Source organism: Manis javanica, chromosome 6 (genome assembly GCF_040802235.1).
Source record: "Manis javanica isolate MJ-LG chromosome 6, MJ_LKY, whole genome shotgun sequence".
Classification (NCBI taxonomy): Eukaryota; Metazoa; Chordata; class Mammalia; order Pholidota; family Manidae; genus Manis; species Manis javanica.
Window position 1 is genome coordinate 26,263,408 of NC_133161.1, and position 26,705 is coordinate 26,290,112.

Consider the following 26,705-nt stretch of genomic DNA (forward strand, 5'->3'; position numbering starts at 1 on the left):
TATACAACAAATTCGCTGATGGAACGGAGCATGCTACTTCACTGAGAACCTGGGACCCTTAATACTGAGACTGGCACAGAATAAATATGCAATAAATTCTCAATGAAGGATGTGAATGGAGGCTTAGATGAAATAAAGCATTTTTGGTATACAAGATTGTCAAGCTGACACTAAAAGTGAGAAGAAAATTGAAATACTTTAGGAATTCTGATGACATACTAAGCCATGTACAAAAGTGGACAGGATAATCACTTTTCAAAAGTTACCTTTTTATAAAACACAACTTGAACAAGTTAGCAAGATGAAATGGCTAAAAACTATAGTTCTGTGCTTGAGGCAGACTAGTACACCTAGGATAATACATTTTAAAAGATAAAGTTTTTCACTTTAAACTTTTCTTGACATTTTTATTATAAACTACAAACTATGAAGACATTCATTTGCAGTCAATGGCATTATTCATATTTTTACTTTTCTCTGAAGAAAATATCCAACTTAGAAGGCTGACCACCTGGTTCTGCTTTTAGAAGGGCATTTTATACAAACATCTTCAGTAGCACAGACATTAATCTTACGAATTTTTCTTAGGTCAACTCTCTCCTTACAGTTAATGTGGGCAAAACAGCTGCAATGAAATCTTTCAGAAAATTGCTTCAGGTCTTCAAGTGTGGGATTCCCACGTACTGCATATGTTCCACCTTTTCCAGTTTGAATAGCAAAATTCACTGGGTTCAGGTGAAGGTAGTAACTTGAATTCCAGTGTTTCCTTATACATACTCCTTGATCCTGGCACAGCACTTGGTTACACATTTTGGCTGCTAGGGTGACATTGATTAAGTAAGGATTCAGTGTAGTCCTCATGTAATTGTCTAGGTTCATGCACGATTGCTGTAAAATTATAAGGTCAGAATATCAAGGGACAAATTAGCTCATATGGTGAATCAATTCATAAGCAAATTAATAAATTAATTACTTTTCTAAATATTTAACAATCAGGTCTCATGAGCTGGGATAAGTAGGAGCTGGCTCTGTCATGCCACTCAGCCTGACAAATGGCGTGGAAGGAAATGGTCTGCTTACATTTGATAACAATTGCTTTCAGTCAATTCCATTCACTGCAAGTATATCTGCAAGTACCTGTTTTTCAACTAGTTGATGAATCAGAGGAAACACAACACATAATCCATGATTCTATTGATTACAAATGACAAAGAAAAAAGAGGAAGTAATAACAGAGCTTGCATTCAAATGATCATAAACTGGAAAAGGTAGCAGAAATATATAGAACAGAGTTCACAGGAAACAATTCCAAGGCAGTGTCACTAAGTAGAAAATAGTCACGTTCAAGTTGGAGGACTCTTTCTGAATAATACTGAGCATGATTTGAGATTCATGGCGGAAGAATGTGAACCTCAGATTAAGGTAGAAAAGAAGTGTGACACAGAGTACATCACTTCATCGTGCCAACTGGGGAGTGCTGATTCATTCTTCATCAGAGTAAGGGTGGAGTTCTAGCTTACAAAGAAACAAAGAAACAAAAAAAAAGAAGTGCTATGGAAAATTTATAAGTGATTCCATCATAGAATTAATAGGACCTTTGAGAGAGGAGTTTATAGATTTTGGGGAACAACTAATGAAAATTAGAAATGTACTTGAAAGAATTATTTTTAAATAATTTTCTAACATATGAAAGATTTTGCAAAAGGGACATATTCCTTTTTGGGAGCTTGTATTTTATGTTATTTCTCTATTGGTGATCAAACAGAGACCAAAGAATTCTACAAAATAGGTAGGAGGGCTCCAGTTACCTTCAAAGAATTTCACAAAGGTGACACGGTGATTGCTGCTAAAGTACTTTTATAAATGAAGTAAAAATATGGCTAGTCTATCTAGAGGACAAGAGATCCAAAGGTCTGTTCTGGTCTTAGAGTCGCGTAAGTCCTAGGGTAAGACCCCTGGGCCATGAGCTGCATGGGACAATCTCTGTGGTACTTATGTCTCTAGTATTTCCTTATCCACCAGAGAAGGAGAAGTTCAACCCCAATAGTTTTGTTGTTGTTTTAAGTCAAAAGAATTGAAGAAGTGGGGGGATAAAGGCCAGATGTGGAGAATTAAATAAGGATTAAAAGAAAGGAAGAGAGAAAAGGATTAGATCATGTATAGTAAAATAAGGGCTTTTTAAACTAAAGAAACTGCATTAAGAGAAAATGAATAAAATTCATATATACTGAACAAAATAATTATGTTTTTCCTAATAAGTTTTACTCAAAATTTTACTTCAAATGGTCGCTACTAAATATATCCTGTGAAAAATAAACGAGAGTTCCTTTTCTTTTCCTTTAGGAAAGCTTTGAACAATTTAGTAATATTTTCAAGAAGTAACTCCCAATTTCCCACACACCCCCCTCCAGCCCCTTTTTCCTCCCTGCCTGACCCCCACCAAACCACTCCTCCTAACGTTTTTCCCATCTCAGAAGCAGCTCCTTCAAGCCAAAAGCCTTGGAATCATATTAACCTCTTCTCTCATCCACCCTACTTACTCAATTCCTCGGCCAATCCTCTCAATCCTACTGGTGGATTATATTCAAAATCCAAACACATGCCAGCAGCTGTGGTCCCGGCCGGCAACAGCCTCCTCAACCTGCGCCTGCACTTGCCCTCTACAAACTCTCCTCAGCTCAGGCAAGTAATTCTCCTGAAGTGTCTGTCCGAAGACACTACTCTTCTGTTCAAACCTTCCAGTGGTTTTCCATCTCTGAGTAAAAGGTCATTTCTTGAAAAGCACATTCCAGCCTGAAGGTATCACCATCCCCAGTGTCCAGAGACGTGGTCCCTTATTTCCATCAAATCTCTGCTCCAGCAGAGCCTCATCAGACCCACCACATCTTCAATAACACCATTCCTTCGCCTTGCATGCTGCCTACACTGCTTCATTGCTCTTCACTGCAATATTCACTACCTAACCTGTTCTATCTGTACATGTGGTAACTCCACTCATGAGAATGCAGCTCCATGGTGAAGGGACTTGCCTTCATTCACTGCTGCGTTTCTACCACCCACACAATTATCTGGCACATAATCAAAACAGGTGTTCAAGAAACCAAGGGTCAGCAAACATTTTTTGTAAAGGAACAGACTAAATATTTTACGGTTTCAAATGACACAGTCTCTGATGTAAAAACTCAGTTATTCCTTTGTAATGCAAAAGCAGTCATAGACACCTAAGTGAATGGGCATGCCTGTGTTCCAATAAAATTTCATTGATTGACACTGAAATTTAAATCTTACATAATTTTTATGTATCATGAAATACTAATTTTTTAATCCACTTAACTGTACAAAAGCAACCCGTAGGCCAGATTTGGCTTGTAGCCATTGTTTGCTGGCTATGGCAATCAACTGTCAATGGTTGACTACATGACTAAATGAATAAATAAGATCCATGCTTAAAAAACACTAATTGAATGAATGAATGAATGCATGTTAACTAGGTGGAGCTCTTCTGAGAGGAGAGAGCACAGTGTAGTAGAAAAAAACACCACACATCATGTCAGAAAAACTGAGATTCAAGTCCTGTTTTTGCTATTTATTGGCCATGTAGTCTAGGTAATTTTAATTGGTCTCACTGAATTTCTGTTTCCTCACTGGAAAACAGGTACCATAATTTTCTGCCTTACAACATAACCATATAAATGAAAGATAGTTTGATTCAGCCCATATAAATCAAGTATCTACTGTTACATATGTGTGAGGCATGGTATTAAGTTATTCAATACCCCAACGATCCTCAGAAACATTAAAAGTAGAAATGTTTTCATCTATTGCCTATCAATTCAATTTACCTTACTGAGGCTGAAATTGAGGCTTCCCCAAATTATAGATCCAGAGGCACCTAGAGCAACACTCTCACCAAGTGTATTCACAAGGTCATCCTGGCAAACGTGATAGAAAAAGTTGACAGATAGGAATCAATGAAAATGTTAACGTGTAAGACGGTAACACCAAAGCTAAGAATCCTGACCCAATAACAATAATTTAAATATTTCCCCACTATTTATTTCTATCTTTTATACTGCCACTGCTCCACTGTAGACTTTTTTATATTATAATTTAAATTATTTCTATTGACAACAGAGCAGACTCATGGGGGAGAAAAAGGAAACTGAGTTAACACATTGTCTATACTAAGTTTTCTATGGTTGCTAAGAGATCATGCAATTATATTGACATGAAACATATTCTTATTTTGCATTCATATAATGATACAGAACTACTGTGTGCATATGCATAAATTATATTCAAAGCTAAATTTCACTTGCTTCAAAAATGATGCTAAATATGCTAAAGTCTACTAATACCATTCATGGACCCTATTTCATAACCCTCACACCTTAATTTACTTACCTGAGTTAGGTATTTCAAAGACACATCAGTAAAAACAGGACGGGCATATACAAAAACCGGAAGTGGGCTTTTAGCACTGGGTACTTTAGAAATCCGAATGGCTTCCTGTACACGATTACGGACATAGAGTGTAGCTTTCTGAGGAGACTTTAATTTGCTATTCAAATATATGGATGGAAAAAGGGCAGTGCTTTCCTTCCACAACCAGTTGAGCTCATCATTTCTGCTCTTCTCAATATCTAAGCAACTTCCATTGTAATTGGGGTTATTATAATCATTATTATAACAATCAGGGAAAAGGTAATAACCCCACAAGTGATTTGGCCGAAGTAATTTTCCCAACTTTAAAGTCTCTTGCATGAAACTCTTTGCTGCCTTTTCAAAATCTGTTTTGGCTATCTTGGTAGCCTCTGCAACATTAAGCTTTACATTTTTTTGCTGAACCAATTCAATAGACTGATTCCTATAAATATCTTTAGGCTTCCAGTTTCTTGCCCAGAGAGGCCTCCAGTTTTCCCAGTCAATGACAGCCAAGCCCACCTTGTCTGTTTGAATGTAGTAGAAAATGTTGTCCGTAGCTTTGTCTAGATGATTTTTTAAGGATCCCAATTGGGGGATTCCTTCATTCACATTTCTGCCAGTTGCTTCATCTATATAAGGGTAGTAGCCAAGTCTGTCAGCATAAAATAATGTAATGTCTTGATCTTTGGCATCTTTTCGGGGGCTTCCCATCAAAGAGAAGAGTCTCAGATCTAGAGGCACATTAAATGTTGCAAAACAAAGTTCAGTTGGGACATTCCAGCCCCAGAGGAAAGGGGTGTCTGGGATAAGAGGGGGTGCTCTGAAGTCCAGAGTCAAGCAACATGAAATCAGAAGGAAGGTGAACACTGCCTGGGATGCTGCAACGGACCCAAGGAAACTCCTAAGGAAGGTATGCTTGAACCTTAGCACTCCCATTGCAAAGAGTAAGGACTATAAAATCACTTCTTTTTCCCCTACATACTTTGGTTTATCCAATATTTGATGCAAGATATAAACATAGAAGAGAGATAGTGGAATGAAGCTACTTTGATGGGTAAATAGGTATAATGGTCATGTTACTTTTAAGTATTATTCTTCTTGCTTCTTGTTTCAAGAGTGTTTTTCAAGATGCTTCATCTATAACTGAAAAAAAATAGAGAGGATATATTGTTACACTACATTTCTGTATCAAAACTTGTAAGCTTTACCAAGTTCTCAACTTTAAGGGCAGAAAGTTTAATTGGATTTTTGAAGATGGATGCCTCCTATGTTTGAATCAATAAAATCATTTCTGCTATGTATGATACAAATCCTATAATAGCTAGCATTTGTTTCAACTTCCCAAAGCATTGCTAAGCCAGCAGAGATGTGAATGAAGCTATTTTTCCTTTTGCCTTCCCAGTTACGCAGAACGCTATACCGAGCGATGCCTTAGCAAAAGCCAGTTAAATAAAAATAAATTCCAAGCCAAACGTCTCATTCTTATTCTTTTACTTCTTGAAAAACCACTTCAGAGTGGTCTGCCAAACACTGGAAACAACCTCTCATAAATTTGTGAGATTTCATCTTTTCTTTTTTTTCAAAAGGGGGCTGGTAGGGAAGGAGGCAAACAGTAACTTCTGCCAGAGACAGTAAGTCAAACATTTGCTTAAAACCATAGAAACAAAACCCAAATCTCCCACTGATGGACACATTGAAGTGCTATTTGGAACAGTGCTCTACAATATCTCAAAGTCATGTACTCTTGTTTAAAGCTAATAAAACATTTTATAATTTTATATTTTACACTGAAAGGATGATTCTGGCCTAGTGTAATAAAAGCAATGTATGGATTTTATAGTCGTTGGTAAGTGAGATTGTGTTGTCATTCTGATTGTCACCATGTGAAGTATTACAGCACATTTTGTGGTACAATAAGATGGTCTGAGTCAAGGAAAAAATATTAAACTATGTGTTATTTAACATTTGGTATTTGTAAAAATTACCTACAAGAAGACATATTTAAATGTTCTGTGATTTTAGAAGGAAAGTAGAATCTTTTATTTTAATTACATTAGTAATGCACTGCTACATGAAGGTACAATGATTTAAATATACCATTCTTCCCAGGAATACGTGTTCTTACTGTAGTAAATTATCCATTTATTCCTACTGCTGAAAAAGCAGGTACTAAAGGCAAACAATTGAGAGACTGGTAAGTTTGAGTCTGTAAGTGAGAGGAAAAGAAGAAAAAAAGAGGCAGAGAGAAACATTTTCAGATCTAAAGTACAAAGGCAAGATCCAGAAATCACAGATCATAGGTTTGTGACTAACGTCAAAGAACTAAATTAATTCCATTTTTTTAGACCTTTAGTAGAGAATCCTTAGGAATTATTAGCATTCAATTCTGACCCAGTTAGAGGAACTAGCAACATTCACTGAACCCCTATCATATATCAAGTACTGTAGCAAGCTCTGGTAATAAAAAAATTAAGTATAACAGCACACAGTCACTGACGGGTGTCTGAAATGCATAAATTAACAGCCTCCGGTTAAGAGCATAATAGTGTTTTAGGATTTGCAGAGCCAACAACCAAAGGCCTGGGTGGATGAGATGTGGCTCCACACAGAGGGTGACGCTCCAATCGGACAAACCCAAGTAGGAGTGGGGGCTGGGAATGGAGGCAGAGATTAGACACAGAGAAGTAATACTTGCAATGATGTATTCAGTAATCCAGTATGGGTGTAATAATCCAATTGGAGGAGCTGGAAAGGAAAGGTGATGTTAGCAGTGAGACTCAGAATCCACACCAAAGAATTCTGACTGCAGCCCTTAAGCAGGTAACAAAGTAAGTGAAAAAGGCAAGATGTGTGAAACTACAGCCAAGGCCAAAACTCCTATATTGTTTTAAAAGATCTACTATTTCAAATGGTGCTAAATCGTTCAATTTTTAATAAGTCAATTTTTAAAATGTGGAAATATCAATTTTGAATATGGAAACATATCTGTACACTTAAGTGTTGGCAGTGTTCAAACACTGGCAGAGGTGGGGAGATGTCAGCCAGAAGAGCTGCAGGCTGTCAGTCATGGATCCCTGGCCCAAAAGAGCATTTTGTTAGGGTAGTGACATATTCAGATATGTTTCAGAATTATAATTATACTCTGTACAAGACACAATTAGAAAGGGACAAACTAGAAGCAGTGTAAATAAGCAGGAGGGTAGAAGAGTGACAGGGACAGGGAGAGGACAAGATTTGACAGCCCTTGGTCACTAAATGCACTTGGAAGAGTAAGGGAGAGGGTAACGTGACTCCTTGGTTTCTGGCTTGAACAGCTGGATGAAACCAGACTGAATCAAAAAGATAATCGCTCATCCTCATTATATCCATAATCCTTCATCTGTAAGGAACATTGAAACAAAGATGATAAAGATAATGGAAGTGAAATTTCTCAGAAAAAGAAAATATTGATGCCGGAAGCAAATATTTTTTAAAAAGCCTAATTTTTAAAATGTCATTATATGTCCTATTCAGTTTTGCTTCAAAATAACTGGGGTAGTAGTGGGCATGGGTAGGTAGGAAGGGGAAGATCTGAATTTAGGTGAAAAAGATTGGCCATGAGTTAGTAAATGTAGAAACTAGGTGCAGAGTACATGGAAGTCATTTTTTTCTACTTCTGCATCCATTTGAATTGAAGGGGATCAGAATATGCCACCCCAAAATATGCCACTTTGGCATATTATTTTCAGCTGAAGGTACTTGAGAAATAACAGATGCAGGAAGGGCTCTCTGCCTTTGCCCTTTCTACCCAAAAGAAGGACATAAAATTTTCCATGAGCAAGATGCCCTCCTTGCACCAGGGAGAGAACATTCTTATCACTGGAGATGGGGAAATGACATGGAGATAAAATAACCCTTATTGTCCATGAGTTTCCCACATATATGTCCTCATCGCCTTCCCGTGGTTTCCCGGACCTCACTCAAACCCTTTCTACCTTTGCCTTGTCACACATCCACTATTTATCATTCCTTGTTGAAGTCGTTTATAAGCTCTCAGACCTCTCCATTCCTTTGGGCTTCATTTCTTTCCATAAAGGCTCCTATGCAATGTAAAAATATTAACACCAAATACATTTTTTATGCTTTTCTCCTGCTAATCTGTCTTCGGCCAGTTTAACTCTCAAGCCCAGCCACAGAACCAGAGACAGCAGAGGAGAAATCTTACCTCCCCTACAGAATTTTACATGGCAAAGTTCATTTATTTTTAATGCCCCACTTAATGTAGAAAACTTTCTTACATCAACAAGTACCATCTTGATAATGTGGCTTTGACAAAATCCCACTAAACAAGAAGTCCCTTTAAAGCATGTGTGTTCACAAATCCCCAACATTTAGTAATTAAAGCTGTTGTCACTTTGGTATATACTTACTGAACTCAGATTTCTGGCTCCGTCTCTCAAGTCAGAACCAACTCTCAGCCACTAGCCAATGATCTCTAAATTATTTTGAGCATACACATTTAAGCATATTCACTTATAAATATATACATGTGTATATATGCCAAAATATATATTAACTATCAGTTAACTTTATCTTATTTTAATTCTTAATATAACAAAATTTAAAAACAAATATAAGAAATCAAACCAACCGTAAAGCCTCACCACCATTTTCTTTTTCTACAGGACAAATTTTAAATACAATTAGAAAAAAATTAAAGGATATCTAGTAAGCTCTATGCCCTGTATGAGTAAAAAAATATGTGAAATAAAAATGCTGGCAAAGTTTTCAGAATCTCTTGTTTTGAAACATCAACTGGTGAGAAGCATCACATGATTAACAACCTCCTGAGGATTTCAAATGAAGACTGAATTGTGTACCCTTGTCATAATCCTACAGATTCTTGCATTATGATCCATGCATTAGATTTCTGGAACATGTAACTCAAGTTCTCTTACATAGCTAAAAATCTAAATTCTATGGATTCAGTTTCTCAGCCCTGTTGCATCTATCTTATCATTTGATTTTTTTCTCCCATGTAAACTTTTTCTTGGTTTAATTTCTAACACCAAACTAGAACCCAATAAATCAGGTAAATGATAACAGAATCAAATCTTTCCTGAAACTGTTTTCCCTTAGAAACTTACTAATATCTATGGTTCAGTTACCTAAATGATTTCAGAATGCTTTGACTTATTAATGAAAACAAGAAATGAACAGAGGAATCTAAATCTAAAATAAATTATTTCTTTAAAAAAATGTTTTTCAAACATAAAGAACAACAAAGGACCAAACAACATCGGGGAGATAAAAGAATCATTAAGTATATTTCATGGAATTCATGTTTTATTGAATTTGCTGAGGAAAGGTGAACCATTAAGTAAAAGATGGTGTTTTATATATATATATGAATCAAAGTATCTCTTTTTTAGTGTATATCTTCAGAAAAAGCCTTGGGGCACAGAATGGAGGTAGAACTAGACATTCGTATTTAAATAGCACCTTCCTTTTATTTAGAACATCAAATAGAGAACTTTACACAACCTCATCTCCCTAGAAAATACTACCTGACTTAACTCCTGATGAGCACCTCTCCACTAGTATGTATAAGGTCTGTGCTCAGTTTATACCTATAAGGTTGCTTCGCAAGTATCCTCCTTGTCCATTGCCTGGATAATTGCTTCTTAAAGCATTCCTGCTAAGTCTTTGGTGTCACTGAGCTCCTTACAATAGTATTTACCAAGAAGTCCTTTCACAGTCCAACTGCCCAACTTGTCCAGTGGTGTAAAGGCAACAAGCCGGTGCATTTCAATGTGTCCCTAGAGCACTGGCCATTCATTGACATCCCTTCATAGATTTAAAACTGAATAGACAGATTTAAAATAGATTTAAAAACTGAAGATCTGAATACACCCAAAATCCTATTTTAACTAAATTCTTATTCATGTTCTAAAGAATTTTATCATCAGAACACATGCTAACTAGATCCTTTACATCAGAAATCCCTTGTCTGAGGGATTATGTATTCATTATATATCAAAAACTATATTGGTAGGTATATTCATATGTGTAGTATTCACCATTATGTATTGTAGCATCCAGGACATAAGAAAATGTTAAAAGTAACTTCAATACCAGTGATGAGATGCTTAAATAAATACGGTTTTTCAGCCTGAGGGAAATTTATGCAGATATTGGAGCTAGTTATAACGATAATTAAGCAACTTGTAAAAATGTTTGCCTAAAATACTAGCAACCAGGGACCAACTCACTCTTGCCTTGATTCTACTAAAGACAGGCAACTTTTGAGATATACAAAAACATGCTTAAGGAACTAAAGAAAAATCTAGAAATATCAAAGAATATTTATATTTTCCAAGGGTTCATTATGTATTTTTGATCTTCTGATTTGCTTTCATTCAACTACCATATAGTTTCTCAAATAAAAAATTGAAGCACAATAAAATCAAACGTTAGAATTTCTCCAGAACAGATTTGAAGCTCAGCTTCTCTTCAGTAGGGAAAGGAAAATAACCATTCACCCCCTTTACTTTTTATTCACTGTGATGCTTGTACAAGTTAGTTCTTATTTTATTTTTTGGAAGAGGAGTTGGTGACTGGGATTTTTGAGGTTAAGAGAAGCAAGTGGTGGACAGAAAAAAGTCAAACAGAAAAGCTAAATTTCTTGGCTGGAGTTTTCGCTCTTCCATAACAAATTCTTTATGTTCAAAACCAATGCTTTTTCCCTAGAAAATCATAATTAACATATACATAAATCCGTGTTGGAAAGGAAGAATATTCCTCTATCCTTCTCTTCTCACTGGTGTAAGAGCCAAATTGACTTGAGATAGATTAACAGGAGAGAATCCTACTTAATTTTGTATTTACAAGAACCCCACATACATGAGCAGTTCAAAGAAAGAAAGGTGAAATGAGGTATATATGCCATCCTGACCTAAGGAGTGGGCTAGGGGCCCGGGGCTTCAGAGCGCAGGAGGGTAATTCACGGGCAAAAGCAGAGCAGGTATTTATTAGATGTTTGCCCTGCCACACAGAGGTCACTTGGATAAAACTTATCTCTGGTACAAACTCTCATATTGGTAAAATAAAGACCCCCCAATTTAGGTACTTCTAGGTAGTTAAAGGAGAGATAGAAGTTTCTCTTTAGGCTGCAGGGTCTCAATTGCCTTTACCTCAAAATAGTCCACATGCCAATGAGGTACATCTTGGCGAGGTCTGTTCTGTGCCCCTTCAGTTCCTTCCTCTGAAACTTCTCTATAAGTTTCACACATTAAAAGCTGAGGTAATAATTGTTCTGTCTTATTAAATCAGTCTCTACAGTCCTGACAATAGGTCAGTTCAGTTGAACTTGTTTCGGGAGGCAGTGATACAGGGCATGTTCCCACAGTTAGGCCTATGGTTTAAGTAATCAGCTATTAAATAAGTGGCCTTTCTATGGAAACTAAAGAAAAACAAAAGTTAATGGTGGGGATAAATTATAAACCCGGTGTGTGAGACCCGAGTGCTGCCTAGTGAGGTGATTTCTAGAGGTCAGGCTTGAAGCACCTTTAGATAGAGCAAGTGCAGACAGTGGCAGACTGCCAGGATATTCCTGGTTTGTAGTTTGAATGTCTCTGGTGACCCTTTTGAGTAGTCCCTGAAGCAGCAGGCAGGAAGATTGTTTAAACATGGGCTGCTGTGGCCATTTCTCTATAGTTTATATGAAGGTGTTCATGTTGAGTTTGCAAGCCTTCAGAAAAAAATGGCATTATTCAAGACATTAATTTGGAGAGTTACAGCCAGTCATTGGAAGGAAACTACAAGAATTCAGGATGTAGTCCAGTTTATAATGTGCAGTATTAGAATCTAATATGAATCTAATGAAGATGTACTATTGAAACATAATTTTTCCCTCTAAAATTATGTGACAAAATTCAGACTAATTGGTTTGTTAAATAAGTTTAGTTTCAAAAAACTTGGTCTGATTGTTTACATAAGTGCAGCAAGAATAACAATTGATCGTATAGGCTCTTTTATATGTGCTTTGCTGGAACTTTTCATAAGGCATTTCAGATTTAACCTTTAAAGGCTTCTCAGGGCCAGGAAATTCAAGCCAAGAACTTGCCAGCAAGACTTTGCCAACAATACCTATAGATCTGGATGAATTCCTCTCTTCTCAAGGTCTCCAAAATATTCTGAGGGTCCTGCACCTGTCAGGAAGAGACCTTCTTTACTCATCTGGTAAGGCTACTAGAAGGCTTATAAGCCAGGTACCAGGCTGATTTTTCTAAGGGGACTTTATTGGCTTCATAATGTCAGTCTTAGTTCCTTAAAGCTGTCTGGTCATATCTGAATCTATGCACATCTCTCTCGAGTATGATACTGCAGTCAAAGCCTTGTAATACAATCAATATTTCCAACTGTGTTCTGTTACAAGAAGAACAGATTCTTATTGAACTTATGTAAATAAATATATTACTCTAAAAGTATAAAAATACTGAGAGTCTCCAGATTCTGGAAAGATCAGATAGGGAGAAAAAGATTAATGTTTCAATTCTGCTTACAAAGATATAATTTACCAAATTGCTATAAGTAATAGCTTAAGAGAAAAAGTATCCTTAAGTCTGGAAAAACAAAACTTTAAAAAAAATCAGCAATGTTCCTAACAAAAAGTCCTAAAAATTAAAATTATCCTCCACAGTTTAGTCAGTCCTATGTAATAAATTCTTGTTCTGCTTGAATCCAGTTTTCCATTAGTTCTGTGAATTTTTACCCAGTTCAATTTTATGATCTTAAAGTTATCAGGAACACCTGTATTTGTCAAATTTCTTTCCACAAATATCCTTGAAGTTTTTTTGCAGGGACTTTTGTAAAAGTAATCGTCTATAAATGACAAAAGTCTTAAAAATGGCAATGGTTAAAGACACAATCAGAGTTCATTATAACGGAAAGAAATTTGGTTATTTCTGTAATACATAGCTTTTTAATAACTATAAGTGACAATATACCAGAACATAACAGATCAGAAATTTCATATAATTTTTAGAAAACTTATTTTAATAACTTTTTAGATAGCATAATCTAGGTAAAGTATCACTTATTTGACAATGTTTCCCATATAATTTAAGATACCAAATAGATAAGCCTAATTAGCTAAGTATTTCATTTGTTTAAGGAAAATCTTTTGACATGTTCCAGGAGTCTTCTGGAAAATCTCAGAGTTAACTAGAATAAAAAGGATTTTAGGATTTGATTTGGTGAAGTTCTCAAAAATACCAAAAGCTTTGGGCTTTTGATTAAATAGGAACACAGATCATTATGAAATCAATACATGTTCATTTAACCAAAGCAACAATAAAAGATTTTAATGGCAAAAACAGAAGGTTACATTGTTGTTAGCAAAACTTAGATCTTTTAATACTAGGGTTCAGTTTTCTTAAGTAATCGAAGACGTGATTAAGGCAATATGAAGTATAAGAAATTATTCTGATAAGACAATTAGAAAATACCTTTACAATTTCTTAATATTTTAAGAGCAGACCAATAGTTAAGAAAACTTTGTTCTTTTAACAAAAAGAAAACAAAATTCTAATCTTGTGGTGTACTTGTACTAAAACTCATTTGCTCCAATCTTAGCATGACCATGCATTAAATTCGTTTTCAGAGATTCCTTTTGCAGATACCTTGTACAACTTTCTGTTTTATACTTAAATTTTGTCCTGTTTTCCCTCTTCCACGTCTCTTTAGGATGAATTGGTTTCTTTTTCTTTAACAAAAATATATTTGCATACCTCATATCTTCTTTTACCTAAAGCTCACATCCTACTTTTCTTGCATATGGAGATATTTAACTTATTATTTTGAGTAGCCCTAATTAGAATTGAAAACCCTTAGAAGCTTTAATTCCCACTAAAAACTAAGAGTAAGCAGCTGAACTGTTATGCTGCATTCTTTAGATCTGCAAATGTATAAATACATTTCACAACATTTAGAAAAATGTAGTTCTTCACAGTATATTTTCATTAAAGCATAAAACATGTTTATTAACCAACCCAAATTATCTTTAGTTCTCTGTAATAAGGGAACCAAAAGTGGATAAACCTATGTCCAGTAATTAATGATCTAGATACTCAGTGAATTTAACTTAATTTGTCACTTAGCTTAGCAAAACTTTAAGATTTCAGATTGCCGAAAAGATTTTCAAACTCCTTGTTAGGTACACATACTATAACACATAATTATTGCTAAAAAGTTCATCTAAAAACTTTACTCACGTAACTCTAATTTACTTGTTTTTAATAATTGTGTTCAGATTAACCATAAAAGAACTTCATGGGGCAAACTCAGCCATTCTTCTGAGTTTTTTTCTTTTTAAAAAAAACATTTAGCAGACAACATCAACTTATATTATTATGTGAACCGAAGTAGAATAAAAATTTTCATTTTAAAACTAATATCTCTAAAGACATGTTTATTTTAAAAACCAAGCATAAATTATCTTTAATTTACCAAAAATTCCAGATCACATGAATTTGGAAAAAACATTTGGGTTAGTTTCTCTCTTTCTATCTTTTGAAAGCTCAACTCTTACAAGCACTTGTGGTTAAAACAATAATTTTAGCAACACTATTCAGAGACAGAAAAATAATTCCAATTTACATATATACATAGACACACACAGAATAACATACAGAGACAAAGATTATCCAGTTACTAATATTTGTGGAGTTTTTATTTACCCAGTTTCTAAATATTTCCTAGCATTGTCTCTTTTTTTTTTTTATGAGAAACCTGTCCCTCAAGTTTGCACAAAGGCATTGTCAAGTTTTTCCCATAACTTTGGTTTCCTAAGGACAATACTTACAAGCCTTTTGAGATAAAGACAGGGAAGTTTTATGATTGGCAAAAGGACAGATTGACTTTGAATTGTTTCTGGGGTAGTTTTTCTAGTTTTGCAAAGATTTGGAAGATAAGGACCTTTGCTTTTAATCCCTTGAGGAATTGGTTTGTAACTTAAATGAGATCGTAAATTGACCTATACATCCTACTACAGTCTCCTTAACTTGCCTATTTCTCTCTGGATGCATAGTTGTATTTTAACTTAGGGAGAAGCCCTAAAAAATTCCTATTAGGCTCTAAATATCAGCCTCCAATCAGCAATTTTCAGCCGAAACAAACAGCAAATATTTCTGACAGTATTACATAATTCCCCCTTGGTATAATAGGGATTCCCAAAAAGATGCAAAGGATACTGCCTTCCCAAGATCCAGAGCTTCTTTCAAAGATAGCCAAAAGTAGGGACTGACAACCTGTATGTCCCTTGCAGGCAGAAAGCCAATTCCAGTTCTTGGGATATAAAATTAGACAAGCAAAGCTGGTATTTACCTGGTTTCTTATCACTGGAAGAGATGTTATAATGTAGAGAAAAGATCACAACCAATAAGGCCAGATTTGGAAAAGATGGGGCAATGGAAGGAGACTTTTTTTTTCTAGTAGCCCCTAAAGGGTGGCCTTCAATTAATCATTTACAGCAGGGTCTAGGAAAAATTCTGGTCATCCATTTCCTCTGTGAGGTGGATTCAGTGAATGGCCACTAATTTTTCTAATTCTTCTCTAAATTTGGTAAGATCTTCTGAAAAGACCAGCTGCTGTCCAGGAGACATGGATTCTTTGGGTGGGGGTCTAGTATATATCTGGGAAAAACATTGCATAGGAAGGCTCAGAGTTGGCAGAGCCTGATTACAGAGCCGTGGAAGGAGGAAGTAAGCCAGCCTTCCTGTCAGTCTCCGGTGCTTTAGTTAAATTCTTTTCCCAGCTTGCAGCATTTACACAGGTAACTTTATTCTTTGGATCTAGAGATAAGGTCAAAGTATTGCTTATACATCTATAGGAAAAAATTAAAAACAGGCAGATAGGCCTGGATCTTATAAAGAATTTACCTTGGACGTGGATGCTACTTTTGTGCTAAACCTAGTTTCTTTTATTTTATCTTGTCTAGGGAATCCCTAAGGATAGCCATTATACTAATAAGGTAATTCAAAGGTCTCTAAAAAAATTATTTTTTTCTCTTTCAAATATTGCCAATTCAAAGGATTCATCATCTGGCCATTGTCTAGTAGGATCTATCAATAATGACTCAAACCAATAAGTCTTTTCATAGAAAGACCCAAGGGTAACTTTCTAGGCTTGAACTAAAATCTTGACCATGAGTGTAAGAGGCATCTGTGGGTGAGCATACATGTTGCAGTCCCCAAGATTTACTACAAAAGGTAGTCAGTGAAAGCAAAGGCCCTAATTGCACAGACATTAAGGTTCTATTCTCTCCCCAAAATGAGAGATGCATCCAGTCACAGACCTCCTAATCTGTGATACCAAGCAGGTGATCCTGGAATGGGACTTTCTAGTATAAACAAGTTACGAAGGTTGAAATAACAAAGGTTCCTATAGGCTGGGTCCTCTTATGACAAATCCCCCTGTCATCTGACACAGCTGGACAAAGAAAAAGGACTATGGGATCCACAGCTTTTCCGGCTGCCCACCAGGTGCATACAGTACCTGGACTCTGATGGATAAGTATTATCACCCATCACAAAGTCAAGCTCTCAAGACATATAAATGACAAAGACAAGGAAAGAAAAGACTATCTCTGGAAGGAACAAGAGGACTCAACAAATACCAAGAGTCACTAAACACAAGGAACTAGTTCCAACAAGATTTTCCTCTGCTTATCTAAATTCAGAAAGAGAGAAAATGGACTCTCACCATTCTTGTTCCATTGAGCCAAATTGACCTGAGATAAATGAACAGGAGAAAATCCTACTTTATTTTGTATGTACAAGAACCCCACATACATGAGTGGTTCAAAGAAAGAGAGGTGAAATGAGGTATATATGCCATCTTGACCTAAGGAGTGGGAGAGGGGCCTGGGGCTTCAGAGCGGAGGAGGGCAATTCCCAGGCAAAAGCAGAGCAGGTATTTGTTATTAGATGTTTGCCCTGCCACACAGAGAGGTCCTTGGATTACATTTATCTCTGGTACAAACTCTAATTCTGGTAAAGACCCCCAATCTACATAGTTTTAGGTAGTTAAGGGAAAGGCAGAAATTTCTCTTTGAGGCTGTAGGGTCTTAACTGCTTTTAGTTCAAAATAGTCCACGGAACATTGAGGTACTGCTTGGCCAGGCCTGTTCTGCACCCCTTCATCAGTCACAGGACTGTCACCAGAATCCGTTCTTGCTGTTCCTACTTCCTGTGAATATATCATCTCAGTGGAATTGAGAACTGAAATCCGTTTTTTGAAGTATAGTTGACATACAATATTATATTAGTTTCAGGCGTACAGCACAGTGATCTGACAATTATATACATTAGGAAAAGCTCACCACGTTAAGTGTAGTTACCATGTCACCATACAAAGTTATTACAATACCACTGACTATATTCCCTAAACTGTACTTTTCATTCCCGTGACTTATTTCTTTAATAATTGAAGTTTATACCTGCTTATCCCCTCACCATTTTGTCCATCCCCCGACACTCCCTTCCTGTTGGCAACCGCCAGTTTGTTCTCTGTATTATAGATTTGGAATATAAATTATTATTATAAATATAAAGGCAAAACTTCAGAAATATGGACAAATATTGATAAAGCCCAGAGTATAACTTAGGTGAAAGCTGAATGAACTCGCTTTAAGTGTGACCAGAATATAACATTGCTGAGAGGAGGGGGAGGGGTAAAGGAGATTCCCCAGGTTTAAGACAACATTCCCACAACCCCTCTTCAGTCTCCATTACTCTACAGTCCCCAGAACAACTGAATGTGATAAAGGCATTGTTACGATACTCAACAAATAGCCCTTATCTCAGGATTCTGAAGGTAATTTTAATGTAATTAAATAATCTCCATAAATACTTTAGGGATCATTCTTTGATATGAAAAATTAAAGGCGACATTCCAAATGAGCAGCAGGCCCCAAATTTATTGCCCTTTGTGTTCTTTGTATACTAATCACATTTGGGAGGGTATGTATCATTTCCAAAGTACTGGGTTTATAAATTCAACCCCTAAGGGTGACTTCTGTCTCCAGTTATAAGTTACAGTGAATCCAACTTGAGTTTTGAGCAAACTTTTAAAATAAGAGGCCAGCATAGTATCCCGAAAGCAAAAAAATTCAAGTGCAAGTTTCTTCTCTTAGAACAAAAATGTATATATGTTTTCAGGAAAGAAAGGAGACTGAGCAAAATTTTTCTTCTGGGAAATTTTTTATTAAGCTATGATATTTTATAAATAACTTGGCCAGAAATAGTTATGATGATAAACTTGATTTGACAAGAGAAGTTATTATCATTTTTTGGTGACATTCTATCAGCTCCTTTTTCCTTCCCTTTCCCATTTATTATTATTGATATCATTATTATTCCTCTCCCTTCCCGATCTTTGTCTTAACTTTGTCAGTGTCTCCCCTAGATAACTTCTGCAGAGACAGAAGATCTTCCTGGCTAAAGCAATTGCTAATCCTTAATCTGTATATCCACTACCAAGCACAATTAAGTGCCAGACTACTTCCAAAGCTTAAGAGGTAGCTTTAAAAACATGGCACATAACAGAACTTCTAATTCTTTTTTACAAAAAGCTATACTTGATTATCCCTATCAGGCTATGCAGTAGAAAGTAAAAAAAAGACAACTTACTTTTAAAGCAAAATTATAAAGTTTTCTTCTGAAATATCATTAGGTCAGAAACTGTTCCAGTCAGTCTAATAGCTCTTCAGTATTTAACCTGTTGGGTAAGAAAAGGCAGCTCTTTGGCCAGTCAATTAAAGAAAGACTTACCTTTTGAGATGCTATGCGATGAGTTGCTATGCGATGGGGGAAGGGAAACCTGTGTGTGTGTGTGTGTGTGTGTGTGTGTGTGTGTGTGTGTGTGTGTGTGTGTGTATTTGAATCACAGTAAATTCAAGTGCCTTGTAGAAGGAAAGATTAGTAAGGATAGTAAATTAGCATAAGAATACTATAAAATTTTCATTAGCGTTTGAAATGAATTTAAGAATCCAGTGGCAAAACAACCCCTCAGTGCAGTTGTTTTGATTGTTAAGTATTTTGTTAAATTAATGATAGATTTTTGTAGTGTAATACAGATGAAGAATAAATTTTAAGGCAACAGTTTCAATGAAGTACAGCATTTACTATAAAAGTAACTTTTCCTTACAAAGTGAATAAAATAAAGTTAATATTTTCAAAATGAAAAGGAAAACCATTTTTTGGTACTTATTAGTTATAGGGCAATACTAGTTTTTTGAATTCTTCTCCTTTCCATAAGGTGGAAAGTAGAGGAGAAAGGAGAAAAAGAAGAACCAAATGAAGAGCAATTTCTGGAATCAAATTTTATTTTATTTACTGTACTAGAACATAGAGATATAATTTATACATGCTCATTTTGTGAAATAAAAGTCTGGCCTGTTGTGCTATGATTTAATTAGGAAATATACACCTCAGAAGCTAGAAAACCACAGTATGTTTAAACATGAATTTAGTGAAACATTGGAGTGAAAGGAAGATGGGGAATACAAGATCACTGTGATAACCTTCTCCCATCTACACACTGAAGAAGCAGCTACATCGAATACACTAATTCTGAAAAAAACCTGAAAACTGCAGAACAGACCATTTCTGCCTGGTAAAGAAGAGACCACATTGAGAAGGATAAATGTGCAGAGCCACAATTGATCAAGATCCAAGCCCTTCTCCCATCCCAGCCCCCAGGTGGGAGAGAGAGGAGTGGAGTGGGGAGGAAATAAATGCTCAGGAACCCAACCCAGCACACTGGCTCTGGGGATCTGCTCCAGGAAGGTAAGTCCCCATTGCTATAGGCTTTGAAGATTAATGGCTGGACACAATGGATACTTGGAGCACTGCGGGAGGCTGAGACTCTGGTCGCTTGTGGAAGACTGGTATGCTCTGTGGAACCCTCTGAAACTCAACACAGAGAAAGCAGTTTGAAAGATTTGCTAGCCTTGGGAAGTGCACTGGAGGGCTGGGAGTCTGAGGGAACTTTCTCCAGAAGAGAAAGGACAGGCAGAGCACTTTTCCAGCCCTCCCTCAGCCAAACTGACCAGATGCTTGTGGGAACCACCTCTGAAACTCTCCACCTACCCCACTGGCTCAGCCACAGCATTCCCTGCAGACCTGCCCCAGTGGTAGTCAGCCATTGCTGATAGACAGACAAAGAGTGGCCCTGCTTATAGTGCATCTCAGCAGAAACACCAGTCATCACACAAAGAGTACACAGAGACTACCAGTAGATATCTACCATTGCTGGCAGACAGGAAGAAGATGTCTCCCCTCAACAGCCCACCAAAAGCAATCGTGGCTCAGCTACAGCAGAGAACCGGGCTCTGGTGAGCAGGGGGTTTTGTGCTTATAGGCACAACAGTCTGCGTGCTACATAAAGCCACTACTTTCAAAACCAGGAGGGATAGCTGATCTATCTAATATAACAGAAGAAACAGAGACCCAGACAAAGTGAGGAGACAGAGGAAATAAAAGAACAAGACAAAAATGCCAGAAAAATTGTCAAATGAAACAGAGATAACCAATCTTTCTGATAGCATTCAAAGTAACTATCATAAAGATGCTTGTTGAACTGGGAAAAAGAATTGACAATCTCAGAAAGAACTTCAACACAGAGATAGAAAATATCAAAAAGAGCCATTCAGAGCTAAAAAAAAAATACAATAACTGAAATAAAAAATACAGTAGAGGTAATGAATAATAGGCTACAGGAAACAGAGAAATGGATCAGCTAACTGGGAGACATGGTAGTGGAAAGTAACTAAGCTGAGGAACAGAGAGAAAAAATAATTTCTAAAAATAAGAAGATGCTAAGAGAGCTCTGCAACAACTCCAAATGAAACAATATTCACATAATAGTGGTCCCAGAAGGAGAAGAGAGAGAGACAAAGGGGTAATAGTCTATTTGAAGAAATAATAGCTGACAACATCCCAGATCTGAGGAAGGAAACAGACATACAAGTCCTGGAAGCTCAGAGAGCCCCTGTCAAGATGAACCCAAGTTGATGTACATAGAGACATACAGTAATTAAAATGGCTAAGCTTAAAGCTAAAGAAAAAATTCTAAAAGCAGCAAGAGAAAGGCAGACAGTTACTTACAAGGGAAACTCCATAAGGCTATCAGCAGAAACTTCATAAGCCAGAAGGGAGTGGCATGAAATATTCAAATCATTGAAAGGGAAAAATCTACAATCAAGGATACTCTACCCAGTGAGGTTATCACTCAGAATTGAAGGAGAGATTAAAAATTTTCCAGATAAACAAAGGTTAAAACAATTCATCACCACTAAACCAGCTTTACAGAATATGGTAAAGGTATGTCTTTAGATGGAAATATTTTTAAGTTTGAATGTTTTTCATCAGTGAAACCTATAGTTAAGGTAGAAGAACAATAACTTAGAAAGTGAGTATGAAGGTCAAAGACAAAAGTAGCAAAATCAACAATACACAAAATTGCAAGGCATACGTAAAATAAAAAGATGTAGATTATGACATCATATACATAAAATGTGAAGGAAGAATAAGAATAAAAATGTAGTACTTTTAGAATATATTTGAAATTAAGTGACCATCAACCTAACATAGACTAGTATATATTTATATTATATATATAGGAAGCTATATATGAGCCTTATGGTAACCACAAACCTAAAGCCTATAATAGATACAAAAAAAAAAAAAAAACCAGAAAGGAATCCAAGCATCACACTAAGGAAAATCATCAAATCACAAGGGAAGAAAGCAAGAGAGGAAGAAAGGAGCACAGGGGGAGCTACAGAAACAACAAGAAAACAATTAAAATGGCAATAAATACAAACCTATTAATAACTACTTTACATATAAATGAACTAAATGTACCAATCAAGACATATGATTGTTGAATGAATAAAGAAACAAGACCCATCTATATGCTGTCTATGAGAGACTCTCTTCAGACCTAAAGACACACACAGATGGAAAAAGATATTCCACACAAATAGAAGAGACCAAAAAGCAGTAGTAACAATAATTATATCAAACAAAATAGACTTCTAAACAAAGAAAGTGACTAGAGACAAAGAAAGGTATTACACATGATAAAGGGATCAGTCTAACAAAAGGATACAATTGTAAATATCTATGCTCTCAGCATAGGAGCACCTAAATATGTAAAACAAATAATAACACATCCAAAGGGAGAAACTGACAATAATGGTAGCAGATTTTAACATCCCACTTATATCAATGGACAAATCACCCAGACAGAAAAAGAAAGAAACATTGGCATTGAATGACACCTTAGACAAAGTGGACTAAACAGATATATACAGAGTATTATACTCAAAAGCAGCAAAATAGACATTCTTCTCAAGTGCACGTGGAACCTTCTCCAGAATAGATCACATATTAGGACAGAAAACAAGTCACAATAAATTTAAGAAGATTGAAATTGCATCAAGCTTCTTTTCACACCACAATGGTATGAAGCTAGAAATCAATTACAGGAAAAAAAAGGAAAAAATACAAACACGTGGTGGTTAACCAACATATTTCTAAATAATCAATAGATCAATGAATAGATCAAAGAGGGAATCAAACAGTACATGGAGGCAAATAAAAACAGAAAGAGAATGGTTCAAAATATGTGAGATACAGCAAAAGCAGTTCTAAAAGGCAAGTTCATAGTAATACAGGCTTACCACAAGAAACAAGAACAATTTCAAATAAACAATCTAACCTCACAACTAAAGGAAATAGAAAAAGAATAACAAAGTCCCAAATTACTAGAAGGAGAGATATAATAAAGATTAGAGCAGAAATAAATAATTAGAGACTAAGAAAATAATAGAAAAAAATCAATGAAGCCAAGAGATGGTTTTTTGCAAAGATAAACAAAATAGACAAACCCTTAGCAGACTTACCAGGAAAAAAAAAGAGAAAGGACACAAATAAGCAAAATATGAAAGGAGAAAGAAGTCAAACTGATACCATAGAAATTAAAAGAAAAATAAGAGAACTCTGAAAAATTATACATCAATTACTTGGACAATTTAGCAGAAATGGACAAATTCCTAGAAACAATCTTCCAAGACTGACACAGGAAAAAACAGTAAATCTGAACAGAGTGATCAGTAGTAATGAAGTTAGATTAGTAATCAAAAAACTCCCAACAAACATAAGTCCAGGACCAAATATCTTCACAGGTGAATACTACCAAACATTTAAAGAAGAGCTAATATCTATCCTTTTTAAAGTACTCCAAAAAATACGGGATGAGGGAATACTTCCAAATTCATTCTATGAGGCCAGCATTACTCTAATACCAAAACCAGACAAAGATACTACAAAAAAAGAAAATTACAGACCAATAGCCCTAATAAACATAAACACAAAAATCTTCAACAAAATAATAGCACACTGAATTAAAAAACACATCAAAAGGACCATTCATCATGACCAAGTGGGATTTATTCCAGGAATGCAAGGCTGGTACCATATTTGTGAATCAATTAATATGACACACCATATTAAGAAAATGAGGGCTAAAAACCATATGGTCTTCTCAATAGATTATGGAAAAGTGTTTGACAAAATTCAACATCCATTCATGTTAAAAACTCCTTAGCAAAATGGGAACAGAAGGATCATATCTCAACATAATAAAAGCCATATACAACAAACCCATAGCTAGCTTCATAGTCAACAGTGAAAAGAGCTTTTCCTCTAAGATCAAGAACAAGACAAGGATGCCCACTCTCATCATTTTTGTTCAACATAGTGCTAAACATCCTAGTCACAGCAATCAGGCAAGAAAAAGAAATTAAAAGTCATCACAAATAGTAAGGAAGTAAAACTGTGACTATTTGAAGACAACATGATACTATATACAGAAATCCTTAAAGACACCACCAAAACTCTACTAGAACTATAATGAATTCAGTAGATTTGCAGGTTACAAAAATCAATATACAGAAATCTGTTGCATTTCTATATATTAATAATGTATCAGCAGAAAGAGAAATTTAAAAAATAATCCCATTTACAGCTGCATCAAAAAGAATAAAATACCTAGGAATAAACCTAACCAAGGATGTAAAAGACCTGAACTCTGAAAACTATAAGACACTGATGAGACAAACTGAAGAAGACATCAATAAATGGAACTCTATCCCATGCTCATGGATAGGAAGAATTAATATTGTCAAAATAGCCATCCTGCCCAAAGTAACCCCTATCAAAATAAAAATCTTTCAATGAACTAGACAAATAATTCTAAAATTTATGTGGAACTACCAAAGACTCCAAATAGCCAAAGCAATCTTGAGAAAGAAGAACAAAGCTAAGGGTATCATACTCCCTAATTTCAAGCTATACTACAAATCTACAGTGATTAAAACAGTACAGTACCGGCACAAGAATATGTCATGGGTCAATGGAACAGAATAGAGAGCTCGGAAATAAACCCATACTTATATAGTCAATATATAACAAAGGAGGCAAGAATACACAATGTGGAAAAGACAGTCCCTTCAATAAATCTTGTTGAGAAAACTGGACAGCTACATGCAAGAGAATAAGACTGGATCACCATATTACACCACACACAAAAGTTAAATTGAAATGGAGTTAAGACCTCAAAGTAAAGCATGAAACCATAAACCTCTTAGAAGAAAACATAGACAGGAATCTCTTAAACATCAGCATGAGTAATTTTTTTCTGGAAGTGTCTTCCTGAGCAAGAGAAAGAAAAGCAAACATAAGCAAGTGGAACTATCTCAAACTAAAAAGCTTCTGCACAGCTTAGGAAACCATCAACAGAATGAAAAGGCAACCTTCTGTACGGGAGACTATATTTGCAAATGACATACCCAGTAAGGGGCTAATATCCAAAATACATAAATAATTCATATAACTCAACACTAAAAAATGAATAACTCAACTTAAAAATGGGCAGAAGAACTGAATAAAAATTTTTCCAACACAGACATGCAGATGGCCAACAGGCACATGAAAAGAGGTTCAAAATCACTAATCATTAGGGAAATGCAAATCAAAGCCACAATGAGATATCATCTCACACCAGTCAGAATGCCTACTATCCAAAAAACAAGAAATAACAAGTGTTGGCAAGGATATGGAGAAAAGGGAACTATCCTACACTAATGGTGAAAATGTAGATTGATCTAGGTACTGTAGAAAACAATGTAGAGTTTCCTCAAAAAACTAAAAATAGAAATACTATATGGTTCAGCAATTCCACTCCTGGGATTTACCAAAGAAAACAAAATTACTGATTCAAAAAGATACATGCACTCCTATGTTTATTTCCACATTATTTACAATAGCCAGGATATGGAAATAACTGATGAAAAGATATAGAGGTGGTAAATATATATACAGTGGAATACTATATAACCATAAAAAGAAAGAAATCATGTCATTTGCACCAACATGACTTGACCTAGTATTATGGGTATTATGCTAAGTGAAATTAAGCCAGACAGGGAAAGACAAATAACCATATGATTTCACTGATATGTGGAATCTAAAAGAAAAAACAAAAAAATAAAACACAAATAGACTCATAGACACAGAGAAGAAGCTGATAGTTACCATGGAGGAGAGTATGGGGTGAGTGGGTGAAACAGGTGAAAGGAATAACTAAGCACAAAATCTCAATTATAACTTAGTAATGGGGATGAAAGTACAGCATATAGAATATAGTTAACAATACTGTAATATCTTTCTATGTAGGAAGATGGTAATTATACTTATTTAGGGGTGAGCATTTAAAAATGCAGATAACTGTCCAACCACTATATTGTACACTCGAAAACAATATAATACTGTATATCAACTATAGGTCAATAAAAAATATTGAAGCCTTAAGCCAGTTACATTGATATGTTGTAAAATATATTAATATTTCAGCTTTTGAAAATGCATGATGATTCTTTATCAAGAGTGTTTAATTGAAAATAAGAAAGTAATTCACTATTCTCAGAAGAAAATTCCTTCAGAAAGAATGTGAATGTGCATATAATGACATTTTGTGTCCGAAACAACTTTTTGACCCCAGACGTCCTATAAAACAAATGTATACAATACACCTTTAATTGTATTCAACTTTCCAAGCTACTTAATTTATACTAAATAGACATATACATGAGTTAATAGTTAATTAAATGAACTCGATATGCTTTGAATTTCAGACCAAAATTATGGTCAATAGGAACACTTTAAAATGAAAAT

The 26,705-nt window shown here is 35.5% G+C and overlaps 1 protein-coding gene across 4 annotated transcripts; it reads right to left on the reverse strand.

Moving 5' to 3' along the window:
* Positions 1 to 236: 236 nt before the first annotated feature.
* SPAM1 (sperm adhesion molecule 1) lies at positions 237 to 19,183 on the reverse strand. Of its 4 annotated transcripts, XM_073239877.1 has the most exons (5): positions 9,056 to 9,250; positions 5,506 to 5,568; positions 4,405 to 5,156; positions 3,843 to 3,932; positions 237 to 888 (listed from the first exon to the last, which is right to left on the reverse strand). In XM_073239877.1, exons 3-5 carry the CDS (start codon positions 5,134 to 5,136, stop codon positions 496 to 498), a joined length of 1,215 nt encoding a protein of 404 aa, XP_073095978.1. In that variant the 5' UTR covers positions 5,137 to 5,156; positions 5,506 to 5,568; positions 9,056 to 9,250; the 3' UTR covers positions 237 to 495. The 4 variants fall into 4 exon arrangements, with proteins under 4 accessions (XP_073095978.1, XP_073095976.1, XP_017507860.2 ...); XM_073239875.1 differs by lacking the exon at positions 9,056 to 9,250 and adding an exon at positions 19,095 to 19,183 and having other exon boundaries at positions 4,405 to 5,568; XM_017652371.3 differs by having other exon boundaries at positions 4,405 to 5,568.
* Positions 19,184 to 26,705: the final 7,522 nt, after the last annotated feature.